Source organism: Festucalex cinctus, chromosome 8 (assembly GCF_051991245.1).
Source record: "Festucalex cinctus isolate MCC-2025b chromosome 8, RoL_Fcin_1.0, whole genome shotgun sequence".
In the NCBI taxonomy this organism is placed as follows: domain Eukaryota; kingdom Metazoa; phylum Chordata; class Actinopteri; order Syngnathiformes; family Syngnathidae; genus Festucalex; species Festucalex cinctus.
The window spans coordinates 19,479,331-19,495,390 of NC_135418.1; the positions used below are offsets into that span (position 1 = coordinate 19,479,331).

General features: G+C 40.6%; 2 protein-coding genes across 3 annotated transcripts; both read left to right on the plus strand.

Moving 5' to 3' along the window:
- The first annotated feature begins 2,148 nt into the window (after positions 1–2,148).
- cdkn1a (cyclin dependent kinase inhibitor 1A) lies at positions 2,149–6,124 on the plus strand. Of its 2 annotated transcripts, none has more exons than XM_077529663.1 (3): positions 2,149–2,370; positions 4,174–4,615; positions 4,728–6,124. In XM_077529663.1, exons 2-3 carry the CDS (start codon positions 4,180–4,182, stop codon positions 4,781–4,783), a joined length of 492 nt encoding a protein of 163 aa, XP_077385789.1. In that variant the 5' UTR covers positions 2,149–2,370; positions 4,174–4,179; the 3' UTR covers positions 4,784–6,124. The 2 variants fall into 2 exon arrangements, with proteins under 2 accessions (XP_077385789.1, XP_077385788.1); XM_077529662.1 differs by lacking the exon at positions 2,149–2,370 and adding an exon at positions 4,013–4,038.
- A 1,978-nt stretch (positions 6,125–8,102) lies between these two features.
- On the plus strand, positions 8,103–15,363 carry tmcc2 (transmembrane and coiled-coil domain family 2). Its single transcript, XM_077529138.1, has 5 exons — positions 8,103–8,191; positions 10,006–10,413; positions 11,828–12,447; positions 12,751–12,886; positions 13,394–15,363. Exons 1-5 carry the CDS (start codon positions 8,189–8,191, stop codon positions 13,691–13,693), a joined length of 1,467 nt encoding a protein of 488 aa, XP_077385264.1. The 5' UTR covers positions 8,103–8,188; the 3' UTR covers positions 13,694–15,363.
- The last annotated feature ends 697 nt before the right edge of the window (positions 15,364–16,060 follow it).

The window sequence follows — 16,060 nt, forward strand, 5'->3', positions numbered from 1 at the left end:
TTTAATAGAAGCATGGTGGCAAGCATCTTATTTTGGGGCTTTTTCTTCAGATGGAGTCGGGGCCTCAGTCAAGGAGGAGAGAATTATGAACAGTTCAAAATGATGGTCAGTAAAAAGAAAAATGTCAGGAAAAACCTACTAGAATGTCTTTATTTGGAGTTAATCAGGGACACATTAAATGGTGGCATCTTTTTACAATGAGTTTGAATGTGATTAGTCAAATCTAAACACTTGTACAACACATCTCATTTGTTTATTTAATAATAAAGTAACAGTGCCATCAATTGTTTCTATAATATATGTTTTAAATGGTAGAGAATGTGTATATTTTGCATCAAATAAGGCCTTTCCCATACTTGGCAGGAATAAATGAAAAGGGGGTGTTTGAATTTGTAACAAGCCGAGGAAGCAGATGTAAAAGCAGAGCCCGTAATGTACGGTACTTAAGAGTTCATTCAATGATATTGATAAATTCCTTTTGCCCTGTGATCGGAATAGCTCTCCCCACGGCGGTTTCCCCACCACCACCCTACCGCTCTCATCCCACTGTCCAATCGTATTTTTTCGGTCCCACCCCTCGCAGTCCCACGGCAAGTAGTTCACTCAGACATCCCACGTGAAACGGCATAATAACACGGTACAGAGACGCGGAGCCGGACTCAAATTTGCGCGCGCCTTTCCAGACTTGTGACGCGAGTCACGTGACCGTGGGCCGTGACTGTCTCACTGGTCTCCACAGGTTAAGAGCGTATAGGGGAGGGCGGCTCCCACGCTCCAGGAACTCGCGGGCATCCACTCAGTTATGTTAAGGTGCATGGTATATTTTCCACCCACTGTTATGTAACCTCAACAGTACATGATGGATGGATGTCATGTGATGCCCACGGAGAGGTGACACATAGTGCACACGTCATCCATTTCATCATCTGCAGTCAACGTTTGAGGGGTTTTTTTCTACCCAAAAGGTTTTTAGCTGCCACCAGTCTGATTACCAATAAGATTTATTATAATTAAAAGTTAAATACAACAGAACTGTACTTAAAAAATTTACAAAAATGTATTGTACTTAAAAAAGTTAATGACATGAAGTTTAAGTACTAGATTTTTAAAAAGTTTCAACTGTATGCTTATACTGCAGCCTTTTTAAATGTTTGATTGCATTTTACATCTTAAATTACAATTTTGGTTGTATTTAATTTGATAATTATTTCACGAACAGCATCCATATGTTAGATATAGGCCTACTGTACATACAACTAATTAAGTGATTACTAGATTATTGATCACTTGATATTAAAATGAGGTTAAGTAACAAAAACTGCTTGCAATATCTCAATGTTAAACAATATTGGTACATATTTAAAGTGTTTGTCCCTCTGTGGCTGCTTATGTGATGCTTAATTAATTTCAAGTATTTTTAGGTGTGCTTTTTTCCCATGTAGTTTTGTCACTCACTTGTTATACTCTCGCTTCAGTTTGGTATTTACTATGAGCATGAATTTGTAATAAACTCACACAACCAATGCTTGCTTGTTAAAAGACACATGGCAGTTTTGAAACTGATTTTACCAACAAATATGAAGTGGACGCACATTGTTTGCTTTAGCTGGCCACATAGAAATAGGTGGCGTTGCTAATATGTTCGTCAGACCTTGAGTTTGACACCTGTGGTATTGTATCTCATTATTGTGCTGTGGCATTAACTGGCCAGTGAGTGTATTATTTTAAGTGGCTGCAGAACAAAGGCATTAATAGTGCAACATGCAGTTGCCTTTGCAGCAGAGATATAATAACTAAACTGCACATTAACAGACCATCCCTGTACATCACATATATAAAATACAAAGAACAAATAATTTTACATTTTAGGGGGTTGGTATTCAATTTAACCCCCCAAAATGGGCCAACATGTTCAACCCCTAATTAATAACACAAATACACATTTTTGTGATTTATTTTCAACTGAATAGTTTGACCAACATGAGGACATTATGTTTGCGGGACAACATACCACACTTAAATTTACATTTATTATGTACTTCAATCATTTTCTATTTTACATTGTGTAGCCACACATATGGGATTAAGACCACAAACCAAATGACCTTTACACAGACACACTCCTCTCCTGGAATTTCTACAGTCAGTTCCAAGCGACTATCCGCCCCCCGCACGAGAACCGGAGTCCCGCCCACCGGAGTTCATAAAGCCTCTGGCAATCCGTCTGTTTGAGAAAACTTGAGACGGCATCAAGCTATCTTTGAACTCTGTCGGTATCTTCACCAAGTTGGGCATCATTTTCAAGAGGCTCAAGCCAAACGACGTCATCTGGCACAGAACAAGAACATTGGACGACTGTAGACTGAAAATGTAAGTAATGTGATTTAAAGTGTTTTTCAGTCTGTTCCATTAACTTGAAGTTTGTACCACTGCTTGAGTGACGTAGTAGTACATTATGCAGTCATTTTGTGCTTAGTTTGACACAAAAAATAGACAAAAGGCTTACTTCCACTGTTGTTTTTCGACGAAGGGAGTTTGTCGAGTTCAGTTGACAACTCATAGCCGACCGCCACGAGTTTTAGGCTCACGTGTACCGGCGTAGTAACTGGGCGGGCTCTTCCTCTCCCGCCACAGACTTGAATCACTTTTGGGTCCCGCTCATCCAGCAGTTCTTGTACGTCATTTCCGGTTCATGGGAACGTGAGCCGTATCAAATGTAGGTCAACTCGACAAAAAAAAAAAAAAAAAAAAGTCACATTCTTTTCAGATTGGTGTTGAAATAATGACTATGATATAATTATTAAACATATGATCAATTTTAACTTACGTATTAAAGATTACATTTACTACTTAAAGCATATATTTTCACAGGTAGTAATGTTATAAGTGGATGGGGAGGTGGCAGTATGACATAGGGGTGTCAAAAGTTACACTTTGAAACGTCATCCCCAGTTCAAAATTTGTTGTTACTTCCGTTCTATATGCTTCTTAGAGTAGCTGCCACATTAGTACATGTATCATATTTCTTACTACCATAATGGTAGACCCGGTATACAGGAGCAATTGAATTTGGCGAGTAGAATGATCTTCATAATTGTTTTGCTGTTTCAAAGTCAGTTTAAACGTGCATATTTCAGAACACGTGAGAATGCAGTACTTGGATAGACTCTGGGTTTCAAATGAATGAGCAGCAATTCCTAGAAAAAAAGGCATTTTGCACCGATATAGCGCCAATGTGTGGCCAAATTGAGTAGTGCACATGTCCTATCACAATATTAAGCAATTCCCGTCTCCAATTAAAATAAATTTAATTCAAAAGTCAAAAACCCTCTAAAAAAAAAACCTCACTCAAAAAAGATTGATTTTAAATGCGTTTGATATAATTAGTCTTATTAGAATTTATCAGGGCAGAACAGTGGGAGATTCTGGGTTCCATTCTCGGCTTTGGCCTCCCTGCATGTTTACCCTGTGCTTGTGTATGGGTATTCCTGCTTCCTCCCACATAAAATAACAAAAAACAAAAAAAAACATGCATGTTAGGTTAATTGAAGTTTCTAAATTGTCCATAGGACCTGCCCAACCCTTCCTGGATGGGTGTAATGACTCATTATTCTCATGAGATGCAGTAGATTCCTTCCTGTGTAGCTTTTAGGGTAAAAGCACCATGCCAGTATTCCCCCTCAATGAATAGCTTATCATGATCATCATCATCATCATCATCATGTTGTTTCATTCGCTCAATTTTCTTGTCCCAGCATGTCCCATCTGATCTGTCTGATCTTCACCAGTGGACCATTCCACTCCCTTCAAGGCAGTTGGCCTTGAAATGGCCGCCTAGCGGTGGCTTTTGTAAACTAACTTTTGCCTGAGAACTTGCCTTCACATGTCTGAGTGAGACTATGTCCGGGCATGTACAAGTCACGTTCATGTGGGAGGGGCCAAAGACCTGTGAGTCACGTCTCAGCATTATAAATAGAGTGACTCCCAGTAATAATCTCAGATGCTCTGTTGTGTTCGCTGAGGAAGCTTAGAACAATGGTAAGACACTTTTTTTTTTTTACTCTAAAGGCATGAACGTGCTCTATATTGGATTTAGAAAATTAAAATGTTGCTCATGAAGAATTTGTTTATAAAGCAGGTGGTGACCTTACAATCCTCTGTGTGTCATTTTAGTGTCGAATGATGGCAAACGTCAAGCGGATCCTGAGCCCTCTGGGGAAAGGCCCCACACGGCGGAACCTCTTCGGTCCAGTCGACAGGGCGCAGCTGCGGGGGGACTACCAGGCCGCCCTGAGGAAAGACCTGGAGGAGGCGTCCCGGCGCTGGGGTTTCGACTTCATGTCCAACCAGCCCCTGGCCAGCGGAGATTTCCAGTGGGAGAGCGTCCCGGGTGCCACGGTGCCACCGCTCTACAGGTCCTGTATGCTGGGCAAGGCCAAAGGTCAAAGGGCAGCTAAGGTGGCGGTCAGCCCCAAGAGAGCCAAGGCAGGGCCGCCAGACAATGAGAAAGAGAACATCCCTGAAAACAAGTTGGAGAGACGTCCTTACACTGCGGAGAAAACGCCAAGGAAGAAGGAGAATACAGGACTCAAGAGGAGACAAACTAACATTACAGGTTTGTTTTTACAAAGTATAATATTATAAAGTAGTGTTATTTTTGCTAGAATTGGCACCTGAACCAGTCTACAATTTTAATTTACCTTATAAATTTCCTCCTCTCTCAACAGATTTCTATCAGGCCAAGAGAAGAGTCGTCGAGATGCCACTTAAATCCGGCGTGTGATTTTCCTTCTACTTTTTTTTTGTTTTTGTTTTTTTACCCTATCGTTGACTTGTTCCTGAAAGAGTGGCAATATTCCAACAAACCTCACAATAACATTCAGGCATGCCAAGTTTGGCACGGACTGCACAGTCGCTCCGAGGGAGACAACATAAGGGACCTCAGCCGTTGTGTCTTTAAAAGTTAATTTGGGTATTGTATACATAGGAAAGCGGGGTGGGCATGGTAAGATATTGACATTTGATCTGCGGAGATTACGGTTAATCTTTGCACTGGTGGATTTATACTCATTTGGATCCAGTGGCTGTCCGAAGGGTCGACTGTATTATTCCTTCTTTGCGTTCCGTTCCGTTCAATGGGCAGTTTTCACGGAAGCAGAGAAACGGAGGATGAGCATTACTTGAAGCACAGATGCCATCAGGGTTCAACACCAATCTGCCTCGACCAAATCAACCAATGACGGAAGATGGAAGGTCCTTTTTGCTCCTCATTGCTGGAATCCACTTTTTTGTTTTTACTTCGTTGTTCTTCATTATGTTGGGAAGAATTCATCTAAATGTTCTGTTTTGTATTTTTTTTCTACCCCAAAAAGAACTTACTGTGTATTATACTTTATGTATCCTGTTGAACAATCCAGGAAAGATGCTTGAAGCGTTGTAATGTGCTCTCTACGCACATTTGCTTTGCTGAGATTATACCTGACACGAGCGTCATCTTTTTTTTATATATGCGACCCAGCTCAAATGGGTACTGTACCAAATATTGTAGGGTAGCACTTTTAAAAATGATTATTTAGTAAAAAATATATCAGAGTTTTTTAATTGACTCTCACTGTAAAGTAGCGTAATTATAAACCCATTGCGGCATTGCACATGCACCTCGTGTACTGGACTCATCCGGTATTAAGTGTCTACTCTCTAGTCGACAATCACAAGAGTGTTCTCAAACTAAGTCAGCGTATTATTTACTAAGCTCGAGTGAATTACCAATCCTCTCCTATTGCTCTAACACGTGCAATTCATTTACACTAATTGTTGTTCTCTGCCTTAAAAAAAAGTTAATTTATGTCTTTCTTAACTTGGCAGTCCTGCTGCTAAAGGGCTACTTTGAATGGGTGTGGAAAAAGGTCATGCTAATGCTCACAAAATAACAACATTGAAGTGATGATGAGCCCAAATGTTGACTGCACTTCCTGTTTGACGCTCGTGCACAGGTCCCACTGCATACTGTTTTATGTGTAAAGCTACAAATGAAAAATCTATCCTTTTATTTATTGTACCGTACCTTGTGTTAATTTTCTTTGTTTACATAATTCAAAATTATAATAAAATGTCTGAAATGAAATTGTGTGCCTGTTGTCATTATACATGGCTTTACGTATTTTCTAACCACCAGGTGATTGTGAATATAATATAATATAAAGCAATAGACTACCAAACTAGTTTATAAAAATATTTTTTTTTGGGGGGGGGGGGGGGGGGGTGCTATGTACTACCTAATAAACTAAGTCATGAGTCATGGTCTCCTGGGCAACATAGTACTGAGCGTCACCATGGCAACCTCTAACCCCCCAGTTGAATCAACTGTTTCTCTTCTTTTAATGTTTCCCAGCACTTGACCTGATTTTTTTCCAATCCGACTTCTATTTTAAACGCATTTTTTATAATAAGTGTCATCACACTTGTGTCCTTGCTCGACAGCCACGGGCACCTTTTTATCTTTACAAAGATAAAAGTGCGTAGTTGGGAATAGCACTTAAAGTAATTGACTTCCACTGGGATACATTAATTCCACATGCAGCATGTGTGCCACATATACTTATTTTAGGATATTTATTATGTATTTGAACCATCATTATGCAATCTTTACGACCTCAAATCATCTTTCCTCACTGATAAATGGCAATGCGATTAATATGTTCCAGTCTCCTGAAAATGTTTTGCAATATGTTTTTATTAAGAAGCATAGTACTATATATTTTACTTAAAATATAGAGTATTAATATAATTTAATAGAAATTCTATAAATATATCTATAATATATAAATATTGCCCAAAAATATGTGTGCATGTTCAATCATCCATTGCTGAAAGCGAAAGTCAACCCAAATGTTTTTTTTTTACAATAATATGTTCAATGCACTAGTCTAAATATTCATATATATATATATATATATATATATATATATATATATATATATATATATATATATATATATATATATATATATATATATATATATATATATATATATATATATATATATATATATATATATATATATATATATATATATATATATATAAATTTGTGTTTGCGGAATATGAGTTAAGCAGCAGAATCCACCCATTTCTATTCATATCAGGGGGCGACCATTTTGTCACTAGCTGTTGAGTGAAAATGACATCACAATTGCGCAACTTCACCTGGCCCAAAATGGCTGCCGTCTGGGAACGACAAAAACGGTTGGCTTTTGCTGCTTAACTCATATTTCACAAACTCAATACTAATTAGAATGCCGCGTTAAGAGTAGTAGGGGCACATACAACATATTTTTGTAAATATTTTTGGGTTGAGTTCTCTTTAATTAACACACCAAGATGATGCTATGGATTCGCCTGTCAATGGTATTCTCCATTTTAGGTTACATTAAACTAGCCCGAGGCTAGCTAAGTTGTTTGTTTTATATATGCGATGTGTCATAGTTTTTGTTGTAGAACAACAATTAATTGATTAATTGCAAACCTATTTATGTTTGACAGTTAACTTCAACTGTGGCATTGATGACTTCACAACAAAACAAATTAACCATTTTTTTTTAATGAACATTTAGCGAACATAGATGAATACAAATATCAGTATATCACTTTTAAAACATGGCCTGTACAATGACTGAATGAACGACTTGGCAACCACGGACCAGATTATTTGGATTGTGACTGCAGCCCCCCTCGTCGCAGGCCCTTCTGTGCTCCCTCTGCCCCTCCCACACCTCTACTCCCAACAGTGGCGGCGCTACGCCTGCGCTTAAGCTCTCTCCCATCCCCACCCCCGCCATCATCTGCTCCTTTGCTCCCACCTCCATTACAGGACAGGACAGGCAGCATTTGCATTTCCACCGAAAGAGGGCATGGGAGGGGAAGAGAGAGAGAACGAGATGAGAGCGAGAGCGGAGGCGAGGAGGCTGCAGATGTCGACGGCGTCAACAATGGAGCCGCATAGGATGTGTTGAGGTGATCGTCAGCCAGGCGTCGGCTGAGGGTGAAAATACTCCAGGTGGAGCGGGGTGGGGTGGGGGGCTCCGGGGGGGGGAAGAGGAGGTGAGGAGGAGGAGAGGAGGAGGAGGTGGAGGGGGGCAGCAGGAGAATGGGCCTGGAACGCAAACGGCACAAATTGGATTGAAGCAGTATGGTAACGTTTCTCATTTGATTCCTCATCCTCATCTCCTCATCCACCCTCGTCGTGTCCCGGCGCTGCCGGTCTTGTGTCACAATTCCATCCCCTCGCTTGCGCTATGAAAAGACACAGTCAGGTCACAGCGTCATCCTTTGCTGCATTGTTGTGTCTTCGCAGTCATGCAGCATCACACATGCACCGCAGCTTTACAGCAACCCCGCATCCCACTTTCTCCCACCGGGGTGGTCGTCTGTTTTTCTCCTCTCCATTACAACATGTTTGTAACCTACTTTCACATGGGGGTGGTGGTGGTGGGGTGTTAGCTAATGGCCCCTGGGAGCCATCAGAGCTATCACGCTGCCACGCCAGTCAAATGCTTATAAATCCTCCCACTGACCCGTCCAGAGAAATTAGAGCACGGCATCCGAGATGTTCGGTGTCATGTGTCTCCCTGAGCTCATGTTTGCAGGCTCTGATTACACTGTTTTGACGTCAGGCGGGCGAGGGCAGGCAGGCATTAAAATAGGTGCCATCTGCCAGGCCGCCCATATACCCGTGCGGGGAATCCCCTCTTGGATCAATCATCACATTAGAGTCTTCACTAAATATATTTACAGCAACTTGTTGTTTGTATGTAACCCAGGAGTGTTCAAACCCTTTATTTATTTATTTTTTGCCATGGGCGACTAAAATTGGACATTGGGCCACAAATAGCTCCCGGGCCATATTTTGGACAACCCTGATTTTACCTAAAAGTAAAACAGTTTGTTTGTGTTTAGCACCTTGAGGTACAACTTACCTAAGTTATGAGTTTTTTTTTTTTTTTTTTTTTTAAATACAGTCAGTCAGCCACTTTTTATGCTTTGAATTGCAAGCAAATATTTGAGATATGAGCGCTGCGAACTCATTTTCAATGGGTGGGCCATTTGTCACACGGTGTGACCAAGTCATCCAGCCGCCACCATTTGTTTTTAAGAATTGTATGTTAAATTTTCTAAAATATCGACTGAAGGAACTCCTGGGTCAAAATAATGACCAGGTAAAAGTAAAAACTCAATCTGCTCATTTCCAGCTACTGAGCGAATGCGTTAGGAAAACATTCCAGCATCTTTTTTTAGTGTTTGTGTGTTAGTGTTTTTTAGTCTTTGGCAAATTGGATAGTAAACAGTTCTTCCACAAAAAAAAAGTACACAACGTGTATTTAAAACAGCCTGATAGCTTTGTTTAAGGAAAGACAGATTATCAACTCCCACTACCAGTTGAATTTACTGTCAAACTAAAGAGTTGTACGCAATGTAAACTGCTACACAACTACATAAAATCTGCTAGCTGAATGCTAACACACTATGGAACAGCTAACAAATAGCATGTATGTCACAGTATGTGGCAGTGTTATCACCTTTTAATCAACGGATATTTAGAAGACGATAATACTAATTTTCTGCTAAATATCTGTTGATTAAAGGACACAGGCATATATTCTTTATTCTCTCCCAAAAATGACTATTACTGCATCTTATTGAGGAGCTGTGACCCGCTAGCTAGCCATATGTCTTATACTGCCCCCAGGTGGCCAAGACTCGCACACCAGAAGGAACTCTAGAATTTGTAAACTGAAGTGAATCAATCAAAAATATGGCAAATTGTCATTACTGTGAGTAGGTTTTAAGTACATTATAGAGTGGTATTTTTGTTTTTAAAAACATTACAAAAATATGTGGTTATTTTTTTGGGAGCCTGCAGTGGATAAATGACATTCGCTTCATTTCAGTGGGGAGAGATGATTGAACATCAGCGCCACTTTGTTAATGTCCTTTTCGTCCTCCCAGCTGGACAAGAGTGAGGCGACAACTCTCAGCCTCCCTTCCACCGCCAGCCATGGAGGCTCTGACAGCAACATCAGCACAGAGGGTGCGGCGGGTCCAGCGTCCGGCGGCGTGGCGGCCGGCGGCGGTGCCGAGGGCGGGGCGGGTTGCGGCGAGCCCCAGCGGACGCGGGCCGCTCTGGAGCACCTTCAGCAGAAGATCCTGAAGGTGACCGAGCAGATCCGAGTGGAGCAGGAGGCCCGCGACGACAACGTGGCCGAGTACCTGAAGCTGGCCCACAACGCCGATAAGCAGCAGGCGTCCAGGATCAAGCAGGTGTTTGAGAAGAAGAACCAAAAGTCGGCACAGACCATCGCACACTTGCACAAGAAGCTAGAGCACTATCACAAGAAGCTAAAGGAGATAGAGCAGGTGAGTTTTTTCATTCCACACACAGAGTCACATGTAAAGTCACTGGTCCTAACATTAGGTTCTGCCAGCTATTTTCTATACTGCTTTTTCCTTATATGGTCATTTTAACCAGTGTATTTCACGTAAAATAATGCCTTGAGATACGCATGAACCAACTTATGAGCTTTATCAACACACAAGCCACTATGATTATTTATTTTTTCGTTTTTGCATTGACTTGTGATACAAGCTCTGTAGGGTGGCAGTGAACTCAACTCACTTCACAACGGTTTGTCAGATAGTGAACATTGAGCAAGTCATCAAAAAAGAGACTTTAAGGTATTTAATGCCACTCCCAGTCAAAGTTCACTACTCTCCTGTGCTTTATTTATATAGCACATTTCGTACACAATGTAACGCAATGTCCTTCACATAATTAAAAGTAAATTTAAAGGGATACTTTACTCATTGAACCATTTTCAGTAGTTAAAAGTTAATACTTTGTCTGTAATTAATGTGGTAACTTAATTATTTTTCATGTACAATTAATACCTTTAAAAAGTTCTTTTTTTTTTCTTTTCTACTTGCTGTCGACTGATAATGGCATCACCTGTGCTGAGGAAGGAGGTAACGACCAATCATGTCATCATCAGTCGACAGCAAGAGGGAAAAAAACCCAGTTTTTAACGGTATTAATTGTACATGAAAAATAATAAAGTTATCAAATTCTGGACAAAGTATGAACTTTTCACTGCTGAAAATTGTTCAATGAGTGAAGTATCCATTTAAAAGCATTTACAAAAAAGATATTTAAAAGCAAAGTAAATTAATAATAATTAGCTAAAATTACACAAAAAAATTACAGTGCAAGTACGCAATTAGGAAAACGTATTTTAAAAATTATTCATAGGTTTATGGGGAAGAAAACAGTTTTAAACCTGGATTTACAAGCGTTTACACTATAGGGTCTAACTTCACTTCAATTGGCAACCTATGCCATTTGCTTGCAGCATAACAGCTAAATGCTGCTTCACCATGTTTGCTTTGAATTCTGAGCTCCACTAATTGACCTGAGTCCGCGGAGCGTCGAAGTAAATATGACACGGTGTATTCTTAAAACAACCACATAACTTCACCTTTAAGTCTGTTAGCTTCGTGCTAACTCATAATGGAAAATGCTATAGATGGGCTAACATTTTTTTGGCAGTGTTATAACACTTTAAGCAATGGATGTTTGAACACGAACACTGCATAAAAACATGGAGATAGGTAATAAAACGATACTCAAGGCATATATTCTTTATCCTCTGAGAATAATGACTGATATTACAGCAGTGCTAGCTTCATAAAAGGCTATAAATTTGTCACGTTTACTCCTTAAGACCAAACAAACATTTGCGATTCTTCATCTCTGTGCTTTCCTCTGCCTGTCCAGAATGGACCAGCCAGGCAGCCCAAAGATGTCCTGCGGGACATGCAGCAAGGACTAAAGGACGTGGGGGCCAACGTCCGTGCGGGGATAAGCGGTTTCGGAGGAGGCGTGGTGGAAGGGGTCAAAGGCGGGGTGTCGGCCCTCACTCACACCGCCGTGGTCTCCAAGCCCAGAGAGTTTGCCAGTCTCATCAGGAACAAATTCGGCAGCGCAGATAACATCGCCCACCTCAAGGATACGCTGGAGGACGGAGTCGGGGGCCACTCCGACGACACGCCCACCCCCCGAGCCCTGAGCGGAAGCGCCACTCTGGTATCCAGCCCCAAGTACGGCAGCGACGACGAGTGCTCCAGCGCCACGTCCGGCTCGGCCCCAGGAAGCAATTCGGGCGGGGCGGGTGGAGGAGGAGGCGGAATGTTGGGGCCCACGATGGGGAGTCCCAGGCTGGATGGGCACCACCACCACCACCATCACGTGCACAGCTCGTGGGACTCTCTCCTGGAGGGCTTGCAGGAGATCAAAGCCAGCCAGGCGCACATGGAGGACACCATCGAGGACATGAAGGGCCAACTACAGAGCGACTACTCCTACATGACACAGTGCCTGCAAGAGGAAAGATACAGGTAGGACAAAAAAGCCTTTGAACTTTACTCCTAAACAAGCCATTAGCTCCTTTTTTTTCCCCACCTGTAAATTTATAGTTTTTCTCGGAGTGATTTCACAGTGTGTCATATTGTAATAATATATTTACTATTGAATTATGTATTATTTGAATGAGTAATATTTTCTTTATTTGTGGAATATTATTAAATGATAAATAAAAAAATGACATTCTACAAAATACAAAATCTGTTAAACAATGTTGTCCTTTGCAATGATATATTCAAAAATATATTTTTAGCAATTATATATTTTTTTAATTTCAGGTATGAACGATTAGAGGAGCAGCTGAGTGACCTGACGGAGCTTCATCAGAATGAAATGAGCAATCTCAAACAGGAATTGGCCAGCATGGAGGAGAAAGTGGCCTATCAGTCCTATGAGAGAGCAAGAGACATTCAGGTTAGGATGGATGGATGGATCAATCAAACATTATTGATAAAACACTTTTTATACCAAAAATGCAACTCAAAGTTCTTTGCATGGATAAAAAAATAGACTCTCCCACTTTGGATGGATGGATGGATGGATGGATGGACTGATCGATCATTGGTTGGATGGATGGAAGGCTAGGATTGACATTAGCTAGATTGGCTGATGGATGATGACAAGAAAGATACAATGACAAATGGTTGATGGATGGATGGACGATGGTAGAAAGATAGACTGATGAATCACTGATGGATGGATAATGAAAGAAAGATGTAATGATGAATGATGCATGGATGATGGAAGTATAGATGGAGAGCGGCTGATGGCTAGAAAGATAGAATGATATATTATTTATAACAAATGGCTAGATTATATACAGATAGATGGTTGGATTCCTTTTTGACGTTCTCAAGTTAACTTGTGCATGTTTTTTTTTCATTCTTTGTTTTTCCATCATATATTTGCATGCGCTCGCAGGAAGCAGTGGAGTCGTGCCTGACGCGCATCACCAAACTGGAGCTGCAGCAGCAGCAGCAGCAGGTGGTCCAGCTGGAGGGCGTGGAAAACGCCAATGCCCGCGCACTGCTGGGCAAGCTCATCAACGTCATCCTGGCGCTTATGGCCGTTCTGCTGGTGTTCGTGTCCACGCTGGCCAACTTCATCACGCCGCTGATGAAGACGCGGGCGCGGGTGGGCGCCACCGTCCTGCTCACCGTGCTGCTCTTCGTTTTGTGGAAACACTGGGACTTTGTGGAGCCTTGGCTTCTGCCCAGCTGAGCTGTTCGCAATCGAGGAACCGGAGCCGAGTGTCCACCTGGTAGTTTTTTTGTAACCCTTGTGCCCTCCTCAGATGTACCCTGTGGACACTTTTGTGGCATTTTGTTGTGCTTCTTTTCAAAAATCTGTCAAACAAACATCAGACTGACTTCAAACTACCAAACATAAGCCGTTGAGAACAATAGGGAGCATTTTTCTCTGCCATTTTGTCATTTTTAAGTTAAGCATAGAAATAAATAGGGGGGGAAAAAGGTATATTTTTAAGATGAAAACTGGTCTAAATCAAGGTTTAGCTCTAAATTGACATGTATGGTGATTTCCATTATTGCACTCAGCACTTTTTATTTTAGCTTGGGTGCCAGTAAATTTGCATAAAGTTTACATGGAGCCCGAGCCTTGTATTCCGATTAGAATGAAACCGAACAGAATGAAAATGGTCCATATTAACACCTCAATCCGAATAAAATCACAGAATCCAAATGGAATTCCACTCACATTCACAGTTGTGTATGAACGTAATTAAACGGTTCAGTAGGAATAGCCGGTCTGCGCATACTCCGTCTTGGCGTAATGTGTAATGACGTATTCTAAAACGCACTAGAAAATGACAGCATTCTATTGATTCTACCAGAGCTTATCTGCGACGGGAGAACTTGTTTTAAAGTACTTGTAACTTATTTTTTATGAAGCTGTTGTTTTAATAAAAGTGTTAAAACAATCGCAACTACTGTGCTAAAAGACGAATGAACACCATCATGATACATCACATATTTACATCACTATCTCTATAAGTACGTCACACGTAAACAGTTGACCAGAGATCTTAAGTTGGTAATAACGCCACATCAGAACAAAACAAGAAAAATGTACAAAAATACCAAAGGAGGGCACAAAGGTTATACAACAGAATGTGAGTTGCACTTCTTTCCTCTGAACTGACAAAGTCGAATCACATCAAGACAAAATAACATCTTGCCAAGCTTCTACATCGACGACCTTTTGGTGTGGATAACCAATCATCAATTTCACCGCTGTCACCAAAAACATCTTCATCTTTTTCTAAAGATTATTTTAGCTTGTACATATACTATGAATTAGCAGGACAGGACTCGCGAGGCTGACCTTCATGTTGAAGATGCGATTTGGGAGGAAATGCTCTTTGTTTTTCCTCCCCTCAAGAATGTTTGTGCAAATCATGCATGTCATGTGTGCACTGGCACCAATTGACATTTCAATTAATTACAATACGGATCTTCGCGTTACGCTCACTGGACGCATTAGGTATACCTGCACAAGCGCATGAGATCCAAGAGCTGTAAAGAATCTATACATAGTCTATATTTTCGATTTGAGAGTGCGGGTTTACCTAATGAAATGTCAATTTGTTAAATCAGTGTCATTCCTAGTTTGTTGCTGTGTTGCAGGGAGGCTTTTTAGACACATTGGCTGTTTTCCCCTAGCTGCCATTGAACACAAAGCATTTAGCTGCTAAAATGTTTCATCATCCTGTAAATCTATTTTCCCTACATAGCTGATTATATTTCATGACCACTGTTGTAGATCTGCTTTCGCCCATGGTGTCAAATGAACTGGCATGTCAATTTGTGTCAATGTTTTTATCCAGTTTGCAAAAAAATATCTACAAATAAATATTGCTGTTTTATTACAAATTGTCAGAAATATACTCCCCCCCCCTTACTGACTACAAGGTATAATAAGACAAACGACAAACACTCACTGAAGAAAAGGTTGAATAAAAGTAGTGATCCCAGGGGATTATTTAAAGCTAATGCTTTGCCCTAAGTATATTTGTCTAGACTATATTTTATTCATTTGAGGGTTCAAATCTTGAAACAGAATTAATAGTCTGGGAAACAATTGCAAACATTTGGTGTCAAATTTCACCAATAAAAACTCACGGGTCCCAATCTGGTACCCAAACTACGACGAAGTAGAAACAATGTGATGGATTTAGAATTTTGCAGAACTATGAATTACAAGCACATTAATTAACTTAATTTTTGCTGTGTATTTTTTTTTTTAAGGAAACCTCATAAAAATATACAGCAATGACAAATACAATGTAAAGAATTAAAACAGATCACGCCCTGGCCAACTGGGGGCAGTATATCACACATGTAGTCATATACATCGATATCGTCAAGCTTTTTTGGTAAATTACAGTAAATAAGTAATTTGCAGAGGGTGAATGATATATAAACCCGTGAGTATACCCATCAATCCTATTACTTCCTCTTCACGCTGTTGTCTGCTAAACATCTGCTTAAAGGGTTACGTATAACACTACCACATACATTCTATTTGTTAGCCTGCCTATAGGTTAGCGATAAACTAGCAGATTCTAGT